This window comes from Dryas octopetala, chromosome 4 (assembly GCF_963921425.1).
Source record: "Dryas octopetala chromosome 4, drDryOcto1.1, whole genome shotgun sequence".
NCBI classification, from domain to species: Eukaryota; Viridiplantae; Streptophyta; class Magnoliopsida; order Rosales; family Rosaceae; genus Dryas; species Dryas octopetala.
In genome coordinates this window covers 25,414,514-25,429,316 of record NC_141369.1, presented here as the reverse complement: position 1 = coordinate 25,429,316, position 14,803 = coordinate 25,414,514, and the positions used below count along the sequence as shown (strand labels likewise).

Genomic DNA, 14,803 nt, shown 5'->3' with positions numbered 1-14,803 from the left:
TTTTTTTCTTCTTCTTCTTCTCCAACCTTCCCCCAGCCAGCCCCTCCACCCAACCCACCCAGCCCCTCAACCCCTTCCCTCTCCGACCAACCTCCCCGCATGCAGCACCGGCCACCCTCCTCAATCCCTCTCTCTCTCCTCTCCGCATGCAGCTGCACCACCTCACTCCCTCCCCCCGTTTCACCCGACCCACCCAGCCCATCTCCCCCTCACCCGACCACCACCTTCCCTCCCGCACCCTCCCTGCACCACCTTCCTCCCTCTCTCTTTCTCTCTCTTCCCCGGCAGCACCACCTCCCCGTCACATTCTCTCTCCTAGCTCCCTTTCTCTCTCTCGCGACTCCACCTCCCCGCAACATTACCTCTCCTGCAAGCTCCGCGAAGCCCAACTGCCGGCTCCAACTCTTTCCAGCCACCTTGTGCAGCAGCTTGGCTCTGGCAGCAGCTTGGCGGAAGGTGGAAGCTCGACGGTGCGACGCGGGAGCGCTGGCAGCAGCTTGGCTCTGTTAGAGACAAGACAAAGAAATGGAGAGAGGAGAGAAAATGAGGAGGTGACCAGTGGTGGTCTCACCTCTCGCCCAAGCAAATAACAAAAAAAAAAAAGGGTGGCAGGTGGTTCGGCAGACCAGTGCCGAACCCGTCGGTTTCGTTCTACAGGTAACCGCCGAACGAACTTGACCTTTTTTTTTTTTTGCTATTTGCTTAGGCGAGAGAGAGAGAGAGAGAGAGAGAGAGAGAGAGAGAGAGAGAGTGGGGGGGTCGGTGCAGGGGCTAGGTGAGTTGGGTGGAGGGGGGAGGTCGAAGGGGGAGGGAGGGAGGGGTGGGTCGGGTGAGGGGGTTGAGGGGCTAGGTGGGTTGGGTGGAGGGGCTGGCTGGGGGAGGGTTGGAGAAGAAGAAGAAAAAAAAAAAAGGGGAAGGGGGGTGTGAACGAGAGAAAAAAAGAGAGGGAGTGTATTGTCTTTTTTTTTTTGGCTTTTTTTTTTTTTTTTTTTAATAGGGGTGTGCAAAAAGAAAAAAAATGGTGTGTAAATAGTAGCTCTCTTTATTTGTTGCGTTTTTATGAGGCATGATGAGGCTTGTCCTATGATTCTATCTATAAAGTGGAAAGGAAGAAACCAAACACGTTTTCAGACCCAAAAAAAAAAAAAAAAACCAAACACGTTTAGATGAAGAATATATAAACGAACGCAAGGCAGGTGTCTACTCTCCACATAACACGAGACATGCGTTTGTTCCCGCTAATTTCGTAATTCCCATCCCAATCTTCCTTCCATTCTAGAGAGAGAGAGGGAGAGAGAGAGAGAGGTTTCCAGCGCCATAGGATTAGGGAAACACACACAACAAACAGATCAATCGACCTTCACTCTGCACTCGATCATCTCCTTCCTTCCTTCCACGTCCTTCCATGGATTCTGCAGCTGTGGATACGTTGAGCAATGGCATCAAACGCAACCTTTCCCTCAAATCCAATGCCTCGAATGCCAGACTCCAACCTAAGCAACCCTTTTTCATTGGTAATTAATCTCTTCCATTAATGCATGCTTCTTCATGTTCAAATTTCAGACTCAATACGTATATATATTATTGATTTTCTTCTATAGGTGTTGCTGGTGGGACTGCATCCGGCAAAACCACTGTTTGCAATATGATCATCTCCCAACTGCGCGATCAACGCGTTGTTCTTGTTAATCAAGTAATTAATCTTCTTCTTTTCTTGTTACTAATTCCATTTTAGTTTTAGTGTCCGGCCAGTATTGTTGATTCTGTTTCATTATTCGATCAATGGGGTTGAAGGGTGCAATGTATATGTTGTGTTTGTAGGATTCATTTTATCACTCCTTGAGTGGAGAGAAGTTGCGACGGGTCCATGAGTACAACTTTGATCATCCTGGTAATTAAATTAAGCTTTGCTTTCATGAATTTCACAACCTGTTAATATCTATGGACGTTTTCTTTTTCAGAGGCCTTCAATACAGAGCTTTTGCTTTCTTGTATGGAGCAATTGAAGCGCGGACAAGCAGTGAACATCCCAAATTATGATTTTAAGACCCATCAAAGCATAGAACCAGCTCGGAAGGTACATACTATCAACTGTGTTTGAGCGACATGTAACCATGATGAAAGAACTACCTATTTGATACTCGAGACATGAACTTTATAATTGTGTTGCTGGTTATACCATGGTACTTCTTTTACAACTTGCTTAATCATGCTTATTTTGATCAACTGCAGGTTAACCCCTCAGACATTATCATTTTAGAAGGAATATTAATTCTTCATGATCCTCGAGTTCGTGACCTCATGAACATGAAAATCTTCGTCGATACAGGTTATCTTTATCTGTTTTGTTCTTAAATCCATACAAATTATTGGCTTTATTATTGTATGATCTCTTATCCAATAACCAACATAACAGTTTCAGTGTGCAGATTCTGATGTTCGGCTTTCTCGGAGAATTCAACGGGATACAGTCGAAAGAGGCAGAAATATCGAGAATGTGCTTGACCAAGTTGGTTAACTTCCCCTTTTTCCCGTTATCTTGTATACTGGTGTTGTTAGGCGATTTTCATATCTATACTTTGACTAATGTATCATCAACGCAGAGCCACGAATACATAGTAGTTGTGTCATAATTTGAAGTGCTATTACATATTTCTTTAGCCAACTAATTGACTGTAATTGCAGTATGCCAGATTTGTGAAGCCTAGTTTCGAAGAATTCATATTGCCATCAAAAAAATTTGCAGATATCATTATCCCTCGAGGAGGAGATAATGATGTTGCAATTGACTTGATAGTACAACATATTCATACAAAGCTTGCCCAGCATGATCTGTGCAAAATATATCCAAATGTCTTCGTAATAATTTCAACGTTTCAGGTAACAGTCACAACTTTGTAACCCCATCACCGCTCACCATATTGTGATCTTTGAACTGATCACATTTTTGATATATGAAATCTCTGCATTCTTAAAAGGAATGACACAAAGGGGAACAAAGACTGAAAGGGCTATTTCTTTTGTTTGCTTCAGATACGGGGAATGCACACCCTAATACGTGATGCCAAAACAACAAAACATGACTTTGTCTTTTATTCAGACCGACTCATTCGCTTGGTATAACTAATTTTTTGTATGTAAATTAAGAAATTTTTCTGACTCCTAATAAGCATGATGTAACATACAGTGTTATGAACCAATGATTCAGGTTGTGGAGCATGGACTCGGTCATCTCCCCTTCAAAGAAGAGCAGGTTATTACCCCAACAGGTAGCTGTTCTAGAAACCATTGCTCCAACATACAATTAGATGAGGACGTTACATAATTATCATTGAATTACAAAATCTTAATTGAAAGGCCATTACTAATCTCTCTTTATAATAAGGTCTATAAACATGTAGCTCCTTTTAGGATGTCGCAGATTTGTAGTCATCTGTACTACACTGAATTATTTTCCAAGAACTCAAAAATGAATACTCTTTTAAGTTAGCTGATGATAGGTATTTATTGTTATTGATGGCAGGATCTGTATACAGTGGAGTTGTTTTCTGTAAAAGGTTGTGCGGTGTTTCAGTCATTAGAAGGTATTTGTTTCCACTGACCAGTAAAGCAACTTTACTTTCAGGGGTTGGGGGGGTTGAAGATGTTCTACATTTCCTTGTTTTTCAAGCTAGATGATCAGCCTAGATTTTCTAAAGCCAATTGCATTTTTTTTACTGTTTTGGAGGCCTTGATATTACATGGTTTTGTGGACGAAATACTTGGAATACATTGTCTCATCATTCTAGTTTCCTAATATCAGTGGGGAGAGCATGGAGAATGCACTCAGAGCATGCTGCAAGGGCATAAAAATTGGAAAAATCCTCATCCATGGAGAGGGTAACAATGGTCGAGAGGTTTGTGGAGAAAACCTTTGTCTTGCATCTCTCTCTCTCTCTCTCTCTCTCTCTCTCTAATATCCTTACAATGTTGCTGCAGTTAATCTATGAGAAGCTACCAAAAGACATCTCAAGCCGCCATGTGTTATTCCTTGATCCTGTTCTGGCTTCAGGTTTGAATAAAATCATCTAACGTCTAACTGTAAACATATATTGTTGTCTAAAATCTGTAAATTCTTAGGAAATTCTGCCATCAAGGCTATATCTCTGCTGCTCAGTAAGGGTGTACCAGAATCCAACATCCTCTTCCTTAACCTTATAGCAGTGAGTCATTGATCCTATGTTTTCTATTCCTCAGACGTTAACACATGCTCATGTAAATCTCTCTTTTCATGGTTTTGTATAACCCAAATCTTATAATGCAGGCACCAGCTGGAATACATGCCATCTGCAAGACATTTCCAAAGCTAAAACTCGTTACATCAGAGATTGATGAATATTTAAACGACGATTTACGTGTGATCCCGGGCATGGGGGAGTTTGGAGACCGATACTTTGGCACAGATAGTGAAGAGGGTAATGGTACCCTTTCAACTTCTTGCACACCCAAATAAATGTTCCTTTTTCTTTGGCTGGGGGCATGGCTCAACTTCATTCCAGTGTCGAATAATTTAGCAATTGCTAAGATTTTGTTCACCCAAAGGTATAAAGTCTACCCATGTGAGATGTTATGCATTTACATAATACCGACAGATAGATATATCCACTTTGCAAGTAATTTCAAAGTGATACTCAAACGTGTGTCAGTTTTAAATTTCAGTCATGTAGAGAACCACAGATTCGTTCATTAACCTTGGCTTTTGAGGCCGAAGTGTTTATTTGGATAATTGTAAGCCTCATAAGTCATAATGCATTGCAGTCATAAACAAGTGAGATTTGAGAATAATACAATAATTGATATACAATCCAGATTTGTTAGTGAAATTATATTAATTAATTTCAAACTTAACAGACTCTATTGATCTAATAAAGACTCTCACAGTTTTGTCTCAAAAGAAAAGAAGAAGCATTCTCGAATTGAAAAATACTGCCAAATAACATTGCAAAAATTCACACTCAAGCACCAACTTAAAAAATGGATGGCGATTTATCACAGGTGATGGTGCTACTTGAAACCCCATTTCCAAGTCATTCACCAATTCTAAATGAGCATTAACCAAAATTCCCTGATATTGCCTCCTCAATGTCAGTATTTCTGCTACCTAGTTTGTTGTAGTGAAAAAAAAAAAAAAAAAAATCCCTAGCCAATATTTAAATGGAAACATAGCAGTCAAAAAAATTAAAGGAGATGCCTACTTTTATTAGCGAATGGAAATTGTTCAAACACACAATTTTATAACTGTTCCCAACTCAAAATTTCACAATTTTACAATACATAGTTCAAAAATCTCTAATTAGAATACGCGAAATGAAACCTTAACTACTTGATGGTGCATAATTTTATAACTGTTCCCAACTCAAAATTTCACAATACATAGTTCAAAAATCTCTAATTAGAATACACGAAATGAAACCTTTACTGCTTGATGGTGCCTTTCAGAAGTCCTTAGTAGGATTTCTATTACTGGCTGAATCCTTTACTTGGAATGTACATGTACATGATTTGCGACCAAGCAGATTCTAATTTTACATCTCTCCCATAAGTGCATATGTTCCTCGTTTTCCCATTTGAGTTGGCTCCAACACATCTCCATAAGCATAGGTTAGTCTCCTTATTCTTTCATGTCTCTCTCTATTCAAAACAAGTTGCTCACCATGGTTCTCTTGCCTCTTGTCTTCTTCTCGTAAATTGAAGCTAAGTTGCTTGGCGGATCATGTAGTGTTCTTTTTGCTCTTCTTCTTCCTTGAAGCAAAGCTGCTCGGTCCAATTTCTATTGACATTCTTTTTGTCCTGCAAAGCATAAGAACAATCAAATAGATTCAACAGAACACTGTGGGCACATTGTTTCTTCCACAAATATAGATTAACAAATATAACATAATGAAGCAGCATACCGCACAGAGAGCTCTTCTGACTCCTTGTCACCATCTTCAACTGCACCATCTACAATAAAGATATAATGAAATTCATAAAACACTCAACCAGTTGAGTTGTTGACACAAAACTACAAATTCATATCTATATCTACTTTAACTGAGCATGTAACTCTGATCCTAAATCTCCAGTTACAACTTATTATGGAAAAATCACAGTTGGAACTCAAAGTGATTGATTGATGATGATATAACTTCAAAAGATATAGACATCAAGTAGACATTAAATCTAAGAAATATATGAGATGAGATTCAACGAATTCTGCCAATGATCCATATCTACCGAGTTGGAAACAAGCAAAACACATGGGGTTAAACCCAAGTTCACAACTAAAGCCATACCAATTCCATCATCCTCGTCACTTTTGTTCTCTGACTCTGAACCAGAACCCCATCTATCACCTCCATCATCGAAGTCCCAACGTTCTCCTTCTGGAGGCATCCAAAAGTCAGTTTCTTCTGAATCACTTTCCTCATTAGAAGAATTCCTTATTGCAGAGATAAGCTCATCAACTACATTGTCCTTTTCCTTCTTCTCCTTTTTCTCCTTCTTATCCTTCTTCTTCTCCTTCTTCTTCTTTTTGATGCCATCTTTGGCCGGCTTAGATACTTTTTCAGGGTTTTCATCATCCAGCTCTTCTACTATTCCATTTGGTTTTAGCTTTTGTGCTTCCTTTTCTTCTGTTTATATAAAAGTCCACATGAATAGCACCATCAGAAACATTTGGGGTACCATCAAACTCAACGAGTCCACAGACAATTTTTAAAGGAGTACCAATATGATGGGTTTGAAAACCTCATAAGAAAAAATGAAACACAATACAAACCTAGCTTGTTGAGGAATCGTTTTCCATTAATATGCTTCCAAATATGTTCCTCTGACTTATTGATGGTATCCCCAGTTAGCTTACATATCAACTTTGAACTGCAGAAAGAAGCAAACGAATAGGGTATACTTATTCAAAATTTGGCAAATAGCTAAACAAACCCAATTCAGTCAACATTTCTTTAAGCAAGCAAAGTGAAGTTATAAGTAACAATGATATTGCAGCTCGACATCACAAAAACAAAGCAAACAGACCTTACGAAATTCAATGAAAATTATTTAAAAAACAAACAAAGCTAAAATCTTGATGGTTTTCCAAAGAAATTGAAATACCGAGAAAGAGGGTCCTGCTTGAAAATGTTGAGAGGCGGTTTCTTATGGGAGAGGGCAAAGTCGATGAGACCCAAACGGCACCGTTTGCTATGGGAGTAGGATTCCTTGTCTTTTTCCAGCAGTTCGTGGCCAGTCTCGACGCAGTGGAAGCGACCATTCTCGAGCTGCTTGAAAGTCGGCGAGCCCAGTAGGCTATTCCCTTCCTTCGTCTTCGCCTTCTGCTCACTCGTCTCCATTGCTGCTAGTTGATGCTACGACTTACACAGCTGCGAGCCGCAGAGCGAGAGAAAAGAAGTGCATTTTGGGCCGCAGACCTAATTATAAGCCCTAATAAGGTAGGTACTGGGCCTGGTTTCCATAGTCCAAAGCCCAAAGGCTAAAGTATGGGCTCATCTCGAGATGGGCCTATTCTTTAGTCAATGGCCCATTGCTCAGTAAAAAATTGTAATAGGGGAGAATGTAAATTTTTTTGGTAAAAGGGACTTGGAATCTTGATGAATCATGAATCACGAGCCAAGACTTCATGTCAAGTTAAGGAAAATGTCGGTTGGTATGCCATAAGACAATTGGATTTGATGGTATTTCTTTATTTGTTACACGCACCCGTGTTCGATTATTCTTGATGTATTTAATATGTAAAATAAAACTGTGGTCTATGGTTGGTGTTGATGCAAATTTCTATAAGATAGATGCAACAACTTAAAAATGGTGACTTGGCTGATCCGAAGCCTTGCTGGATGATGACGTGAGATCTTCCTGTATAAAAATAAGATAAAAGGAAATGGACGGGTGTGGTACCAGCCAAACACGCTCCGATGATGAAGTCAGTGATGTGTGTTTGATGATGTTTGAAAATAAGTGAGGAAGAACAAGGGATGAACTTGGGAAAATAGGAAGAACAAGGTAAATGTTCTGGATTTATTCTCAGCAAGTTGGGTATACTCTTGGGTGAGTGAAAGTTTTTGTGTAAGTGTTTGTCTGGTGATGGATTGATAGCTAGATCCCTCCTTTTGTGCATATGAGTTGGTATATATATAGGCAAAGGAGATTGTGATGAGTAAGTTACCTGCATGTGGTTGGCTGGTTGAGAAAGATCCACGCGTTCGGTTGTGAATAGTGGCATGCACAGCTACCCACCTCCTTTGCATTCAATGTTGCATTGAATGCAAGTATGGAAGGTTCAGGTGAACTGCCTCAATAGTCATGAATGTGAGCTGGGAAGTCCCATTTGTCAGAGGATCTTGTCAGGTGCATTTAAGTGTGGCGGTTCGTCCCAACGTGATCTTCCTTGGAATGGCGGCGGGAAGCCGAGCCGACCCGAACACATGTCCCTATGCGCGCACATGAAGTCCATGTGTGATCGGGTCGGACATGGATTTTCGAACCGAGCTGATCCAGTAGGTGGAGATCCTTCTGAGTCATAGCTGGTTATGACTAGGGTCGGAAAGGATGTTCCTTCAGCACCGAGCCGAGCCGAACGGGGATGACCAAGGAAAGATGAACACTCAATCATTTGGAAGATCCTCGGTTCGGGTCGGACCGGGCACGAAGGGCTCATCGTGGTGATCCGATCTGAGCTGACGGAGGAAGTGCCGAGCTGCGTGATGATGTGGAGGTCAAATTTTGACCACTGAGAAGTCAAACACCGAAGTTGGGTCCGACGGGCCACGTGTCCAACCATGATTAGCTGTTGGATCGATGTGGGTTTATCCACAAACAGTTGGTATATATTATGAATTTGTATTCTTATTTGTTTGAAATTTAATCATACATAAAAAAAAACTTGGGGTATATGAACTGTGAATGTGATCTTACATACATTCAAAATATATATGTTATGAATTCATTCCCTTTTTACTCACACACGATTATATTAAAATAGAGTATTAGGAAGACAAAGTGAGTGGGTTGAAAATTATTAGACCATTTTTGTCCTTTTAAGTCTATTATTAATATATATTTTTTAAAGTTTCTCAATCATTCTAATTGTTTATGGATGTTTGGTGAACAACTATTAGTATTAGAATTGCATTTATAATGATGTGTAATGTACTTTCTAACTTACATCTTTCTGTATTGTGTACCATTTTAATGACAGTGTGTCCAGGGTTAGAACTTGGTTGTATTCTGTCAAAACTTTAACAAGCAAAACTAATAATAATAATGACCATCTCTATAAAGAAAATGATGGGTATGGTCTCATGTTCAGATGCACTACAGAAAAGTTCCCACACTCTTGATTCATGTACACGTAATTTTGGTGACTTATTTGCATACCATTTACACTCACCAGAAAAATTAATCATATATCTTAGGCAGCATGCCATATATAATCATTTAGAACAATATGTACTGCTTAAAACAACCAAGAATTAGGCTTGACTTCCAATCTAATTAATTCGTAATTATGGCACCACTTAAGGGAAAAATTCTTGTCTGCTGGATGTAATTTAAAGAAATAGTTATAAAAGGCAGTGTTTGATGGATTATGACTACAGTACAGAGCAAATGAACAAAGGAAGAGCAATTGACTAAGCTGTAATACAGCCACACTGACATAAGAGGTTACACAAATCAAGAATACCAGTTTTTTCATTGCTTGCAGAGCACATGAATCCCATTTATCACATGTTTTTCTTTCTTATCCTCTCTGTATAAACTAGGCCTCAAGTGTCTATAAGTAAGAGGGCTTGCAAGTTTCCTGCACATGAGTTACATGTTTGGTTTGGTGAAAATGGGGATGTTAGTACCTTTTGTTGCCAGCATTTTGGTTACTTGTGCATTGAGTGTAGGAGGTGAAGAGGTTGCAGACACATCACCTTGTGATTTTCCAGCAATTTACAACTTTGGCGACTCGAATTCGGATACTGGTGGTATATCAGCTGCATTCTACCCCATGGGATCACCCTGTGGTGAAACTTTCTTCCACAGACCAGCTGGAAGGGGTTGTGATGGGCGTCTCATAATAGATTTTATTGGTAATTATGAACAACCTGAACCTGATATAAATTTAGACTAGCTACTAGTTGTTTGATTACCATGTACCAAATTTTATAAGGACACTGACAAATGACATTAATAGTTGTTATTATATATGTGATGATATGCAGCCAAGCACCTCAGGTTGCCATACTTGAGCTCATATTTGGACTCATTTGGGAGCAATTTCAGGCATGGTGCCAATTTTGCAACAGGAGGATCAACCATCCGGCGGCAGAATGAGTCCTGGTTTGAGAATGGTGTGAGTCCCTTTTCTCTTGACATCCAGATTGCGCAGTATGAGCAGCTCAAGTCACGTACCAGCAGTTTTTACAACCAAGGTAATGATGCCTGCAGAAATTGCCTGAAAACAGATCATATCGCCTTTCGAGTTAGTTTTCTGTTTTACTTGACATGTATAAGAAGTTCATTCTTATTTGTTATGATCTGCAGCCAAGAAACTTTCCCGAAGAAGAAGTATCCCAAGAGTTGAGGACTTCCCAAAGGCTCTTTATACTTTTGATATCGGACAAAATGATCTAGCTGCTGGTTTTCGGAAAATGAGTGATGAACAATTTCAAGCAGAAATCCCAGACATCATTAAACAGTTGGCTGCAGCCGTCCAAGTAAGTATATGAGTTTGATTACACGTGACATGTTTAGTGTATGCCAAACTTTATATTGCTCAAAAAATAACCTCATATATTGTATTACAGAATTTGTATCAACAAGGGGCAAGGACATTCTGGATACATAACACTGGTCCGATTGGTTGCTTGGGAGTGACCTTACACTACATCCACAATCCGGACCCCGGCTCTCTTGATCAAATTGGTTGTGTTAAGTCTCAAAACGACAAGGCTATACAGTTCAATATGCTGCTCAAGCAGAAAGTGATCGAACTAAGGAAGGAGCTCCCCCTTTCTGCAATAACATATGTGGATGTCTTTGCTGCAAAGTATGAACTGCTCAGCAATGCAGAGAAGCATGGTAATTAAACCTCATTCATTGACACAACAAACTAATGAATCAGTATTTGTAAAAGCATGAAAATAAGTTTGGTTATTAATGCAGGATTTTTAGATAAGACAAAGATCTGCTGTGGATATCATGAGGATAACAAGCATGTGTGGTGTGGGAATAAGGGAAACATAAATGGTACTGAAGTATATGCTGGTTCATGTGAAGATCCTTCCTTGTATATTAGCTGGGATGGTGTACACTACACTGAGGCTGCAAATCATTGGATTGCTAGTCAGATAGTCAGTGGTTCATTCTCTGACCCACCGGTTCCAATCACAAATGCATGCCATAGGCCTCAGCCTGTGTGATTACTTCTACATAAAGCTCTTTCAGTCTTATAATATTCAGCATGAAAGTAATGCAGTTGACAATTCAGCTCAACAACAAGGCTGATCATCATTATGTCCTAGGGATTCTAAGTGGTGAGGGTGGATAGAGTAACGAGGTAGAATTAGAATAAGTACAATTATTATTATAATTATAAGTAGTATCATCAAATGAAGGAATTGAAGGCATGAATTGGATAGGAAACAATCTATCCTCTCTCTCTCTCTCTCCCTCTCTGACTGGTTAAGTGAATTGAAATTGATGGGCACCAAAATATTGTGGAAAGAAAGAATGCAAATTATGAAAGCACATGGCATCTTTTTTCAACAGTACTAAACCCCAGGAACATGGGATACATGACCCATCTGCATTAAGTTCCTAGGAGGAGGAATCCAAACATTTAATAGAACAAATTGTCACTTACGCCTAATATCTTTTTATAATGTTTCCCATTATTTTTTGGGTTGTAATGCATTGATGATTTGATTCCATCCCTACCCTAGTTGGGCTACCTATATCGAGTAGCAAATCAAGGAAAAAGCCTCCCTTTGGTGATGTGTAGGGCTGCTCATTATCAAGAAAATCTGCCCTTTCACTTGGCCTCATATGGCATGCGCCGACAACAATGGTCCATTTTTTTGTCACCTAGACAACAATGGTCCTTATTTTAATCAACTTATCTAATGTAAAAGATATAACACTTAGAGACACATGTCACACATCACATCACCGACTATGTTGAAAATCACTGTCTCCAAGGCACTTCACTCACTGCCACAAGATTATAATTTATAATCAGACGGTGTAGTCACTGTCCCTCGTGAACAAAGGCATGTGTATGTGAATCATACCCTGATCCGATCCTCCACTCCTCACAGTCTCTGTCACTTACGATTTCAGAGCACATGCATCTCATGAATAACTTTGTCCCACATAGGAAATAAGTTGGATGGCATAACCTTATCCTTAAATTGAGCCACTCCTCTTGTTCTGGGTGGTGGGTCGTCTTTAAATGAGACTATGAGAGTGAGGGCAGTGAGAAATCTGAGAATGGGGTTTTGGAAACTATTGGCATCTGGGTTCTTGTTGGTGTTATGGGTTTTGGGGGTGAGAGGTGGGGAGGTACCACCTTGTTCTTTCCCTGCAATTTACAACTTTGGGGACTCGAATTCGGACACAGGCGGCATATCAGCTGCATTTGAACCCATAAAGGCACCCTATGGCGAGGCATTCTTCCATAAGCCCTTTGGAAGGGACTCTGATGGCCGTCTCATCATAGACTTCATAGGTAACAATCAAACCCACCAACAAAGCACTTCATTTTCTACATGAATTCATAGGCTCTAGGGCGAGTTCCTTGTATCTTTCTACCATTTGAACCTTTAAATCTTGACTGGTTCACTTTTGTATGTTACTCTGTTTATATGTGTGCAATGCAGCTGAGCACCTGAGGTTGCCATACTTGAGTGCATACTTGAACTCACTGGGAACAAATTACAGGCATGGTGCAAATTTTGCCACTGGAGGATCAACCATTAGAAGGCCGAACGAGACCATATTCCAGTACGGCATTAGCCCCTTCTCGCTTGATATGCAGACAGCGCAATTCCTGCAGTTCAAATCACGCACTGCTGATCTCTATCGCCAAGCCAAGAACCCCTCTGATAGAGCCAAGCTGCCCAACCCTCAAGACTTCACAAAGGCTCTCTATACCTTTGACATCGGCCAAAATGACCTTTCTGTCGGTTTTCGGAAGCTGAGTTCCGACCAACTTCGTGCAGAAATACCAGACATTGTGAACCAGTTGGCCACATCAGTCCAACGTATATACGAACAAGGGGGTAGGACATTTTGGATACACAACACAGGGCCTATCGGTTGCTTGCCGGTGCAACTGTTCTACAATCTTAATCCACCACCGGGTTTTCTTGACGACCATGGCTGTGTCAAGACCCAGAATGACATGGCCGTAGAGTTCAACAAGCAGCTCAGGGACAGAGTCATCAAACTAAAAGCTGAGCTCCCACAAGCTGCAATCACATATGTGGATGTCTATGCCGCTAAGTATGGAATGATTGGCAATGCTAAGAATGAAGGTACTCAATCAATACTCACTGCACATTTATGTTCTTGCTTTGCTTGTCATTGCATTGCATTGATATTTGTTTACATTACAATTTACAATTACAGGATTTGCGGATCCAATGAAGGTTTGTTGTGGGTATCATGTGAAATACGACCATGTGTGGTGTGGGAACAAAGCGATCGTAAATGGAAGTGAAGTGTATGGTGCTTCTTGTAAAAATCCTTTGGCATATATCAGCTGGGATGGGGTTCACTACACTCAGGGAGCCAATCAGTGGGTCGCAAACCGTATACTCAATGGGACCTTGTCCAACCCATCAATTCCGATTACTCAAGCTTGCCATAGGGGTTAAGAGAGAGAGTCGATATCTTGTGTTGGATTGAGTTATGAAAGGAAATGTTTTTGAGAACATCACAACCAGGAAGCAGTAATAAGATGTATTACACAAGAAGAGACAGACAGGCTTGAGAATCTTCATCTTGAGCTTGTTGCAAAACTGATATGGAATCTTCATCTTGAGTAATAAGTGCCTCTGTTTTCTTTTTTTCCCGTTGTTATCAATGCTTGGTATGATAGATAATTAGATATATAACTAGAATCAATTTTGTTCAATGTGCCAAGATTATGTGGATTGCAATATTACATCAATTCTTGGCAAGATAGATAATTAGATATATAACTAGAATCAATTTTGTTCAATGTGCCAAGATTATGTGGATTGCAATATTACATCAATTCTTGGCAAAATATCAATTCTCGATTTATCTCTTCTATCTTAGGGAGCCTCTGCCTCATGTTTGATGAACATAACATATTAACACACAAGGGCTATTAATATAGTACCTTTTTTGCATTGTTTTCTCATTGACTACAAAAAATTTAAGTGATTACAGAGAATCTGTCCTCTTATTCAGTTGGTTCCCTGAAAGAATCATCCAATATATTATTAGGGCCGAAATTCTGAGATCGCCTACCCACACCATGCTGCACGCATGGCTCTACTTGACACTTAGATACTTGATTTGATTGTCACAACCAAATACAACATACAATACAATGGTGGTGGTGGTGGTGGTGCAAATAAGGCCAACGCAAGACTGCAAGAGGGTGAAAAACACAAAACAATAATTTAATTGCTCATGTAACATTCGGGAAGCAAACAAAAAGATGACAGCTGACTTTACTCATCCTTCATTTCTTTCTTTTTTTGGCCCCATCCATGATCCATCTCAGTTTCCTAACCATTTCACAACATCT

The 14,803-nt window shown here is 40.0% G+C and overlaps 4 protein-coding genes across 6 annotated transcripts; 3 read left to right on the top strand and 1 right to left on the bottom strand.

Moving 5' to 3' along the window:
- The first annotated feature begins 1,405 nt into the window (after nucleotides 1-1,405).
- Nucleotides 1,406-4,644, top strand: LOC147288825 (uridine kinase-like protein 5). 2 transcript variants are annotated; one of them, XM_086239382.1, is made up of 14 exons: nucleotides 1,406-1,514; nucleotides 1,602-1,693; nucleotides 1,822-1,891; nucleotides 1,962-2,077; nucleotides 2,233-2,329; nucleotides 2,430-2,509; nucleotides 2,686-2,880; nucleotides 3,034-3,117; nucleotides 3,209-3,269; nucleotides 3,524-3,584; nucleotides 3,803-3,896; nucleotides 3,979-4,051; nucleotides 4,120-4,202; nucleotides 4,304-4,644. In XM_086239382.1, exons 1-14 carry the CDS (start codon nucleotides 1,406-1,408, stop codon nucleotides 4,490-4,492), a joined length of 1,404 nt encoding a protein of 467 aa, XP_086095508.1. In that variant the 3' UTR covers nucleotides 4,493-4,644. The 2 variants fall into 2 exon arrangements, with proteins under 2 accessions (XP_086095508.1, XP_086095509.1); XM_086239383.1 differs by having other exon boundaries at nucleotides 1,409-1,514; nucleotides 2,233-2,342; nucleotides 2,423-2,513.
- Nucleotides 4,645-5,273: 629 nt separating this feature from the next.
- LOC147288824 (Surfeit locus protein 2 (SURF2)) lies at nucleotides 5,274-7,401 on the bottom strand. 2 transcript variants are annotated; one of them, XR_015121855.1, is made up of 6 exons: nucleotides 7,132-7,401; nucleotides 6,800-6,897; nucleotides 6,315-6,653; nucleotides 5,934-5,982; nucleotides 5,453-5,829; nucleotides 5,274-5,353 (listed from the first exon to the last, which is right to left on the bottom strand). XR_015121855.1 is itself a non-coding variant. In XM_086241508.1 (5 exons), exons 1-5 carry the CDS (start codon nucleotides 7,365-7,367, stop codon nucleotides 5,751-5,753), a joined length of 801 nt encoding a protein of 266 aa, XP_086097634.1. In that variant the 5' UTR covers nucleotides 7,368-7,401; the 3' UTR covers nucleotides 5,370-5,750. The 2 variants fall into 2 exon arrangements, 1 of the variants encoding a protein (XP_086097634.1); XM_086241508.1 differs by lacking the exon at nucleotides 5,274-5,353 and having other exon boundaries at nucleotides 5,370-5,829.
- A 2,437-nt stretch (nucleotides 7,402-9,838) lies between these two features.
- LOC147288823 (GDSL esterase/lipase At5g14450-like) lies at nucleotides 9,839-11,517 on the top strand. Its single transcript, XM_086241489.1, has 5 exons — nucleotides 9,839-10,109; nucleotides 10,242-10,451; nucleotides 10,564-10,736; nucleotides 10,827-11,100; nucleotides 11,185-11,517. Exons 1-5 carry the CDS (start codon nucleotides 9,839-9,841, stop codon nucleotides 11,439-11,441), a joined length of 1,185 nt encoding a protein of 394 aa, XP_086097615.1. The 3' UTR covers nucleotides 11,442-11,517.
- A 929-nt stretch (nucleotides 11,518-12,446) lies between these two features.
- On the top strand, nucleotides 12,447-14,110 carry LOC147288822 (GDSL esterase/lipase At5g14450-like). The gene is made up of 3 exons (XM_086240563.1): nucleotides 12,447-12,748; nucleotides 12,900-13,556; nucleotides 13,651-14,110. Exons 1-3 carry the CDS (start codon nucleotides 12,481-12,483, stop codon nucleotides 13,896-13,898), a joined length of 1,173 nt encoding a protein of 390 aa, XP_086096689.1. The 5' UTR covers nucleotides 12,447-12,480; the 3' UTR covers nucleotides 13,899-14,110.
- The last annotated feature ends 693 nt before the right edge of the window (nucleotides 14,111-14,803 follow it).

Coding starts and splice junctions, on each gene's coding strand:
- LOC147288824 (XM_086241508.1), bottom strand. CDS start 7,367: ATGGAGACGAGTGAGCAGAAGGCGAAGACGAAGGAAGGGAATAGCCTA. Junction 6,654..6,799: donor ACGATTCCTCAACAAGCTAG/GTTTGTATTGTG, acceptor TTATATAAACAG/AAGAAAAGGAAGCACAAAAG. Junction 5,983..6,314: donor TGACGAGGATGATGGAATTG/GTATGGCTTTAG, acceptor TCTTTATTGTAG/ATGGTGCAGTTGAAGATGGT.
- LOC147288823 (XM_086241489.1), top strand. CDS start 9,839: ATGAGTTACATGTTTGGTTTGGTGAAAATGGGGATGTTAGTACCTTTT. Junction 10,110..10,241: donor TCTCATAATAGATTTTATTG/GTAATTATGAAC, acceptor GATGATATGCAG/CCAAGCACCTCAGGTTGCCA. Junction 11,101..11,184: donor CAGCAATGCAGAGAAGCATG/GTAATTAAACCT, acceptor TTATTAATGCAG/GATTTTTAGATAAGACAAAG.
- LOC147288822 (XM_086240563.1), top strand. CDS start 12,481: ATGAGAGTGAGGGCAGTGAGAAATCTGAGAATGGGGTTTTGGAAACTA. Junction 12,749..12,899: donor TCTCATCATAGACTTCATAG/GTAACAATCAAA, acceptor TGTGCAATGCAG/CTGAGCACCTGAGGTTGCCA. Junction 13,557..13,650: donor TGGCAATGCTAAGAATGAAG/GTACTCAATCAA, acceptor TTACAATTACAG/GATTTGCGGATCCAATGAAG.
- LOC147288825 (XM_086239382.1), top strand. CDS start 1,406: ATGGATTCTGCAGCTGTGGATACGTTGAGCAATGGCATCAAACGCAAC. Junction 2,510..2,685: donor TCGAGAATGTGCTTGACCAA/GTTGGTTAACTT, acceptor CTGTAATTGCAG/TATGCCAGATTTGTGAAGCC. Junction 2,881..3,033: donor TAATAATTTCAACGTTTCAG/GTAACAGTCACA, acceptor TGTTTGCTTCAG/ATACGGGGAATGCACACCCT.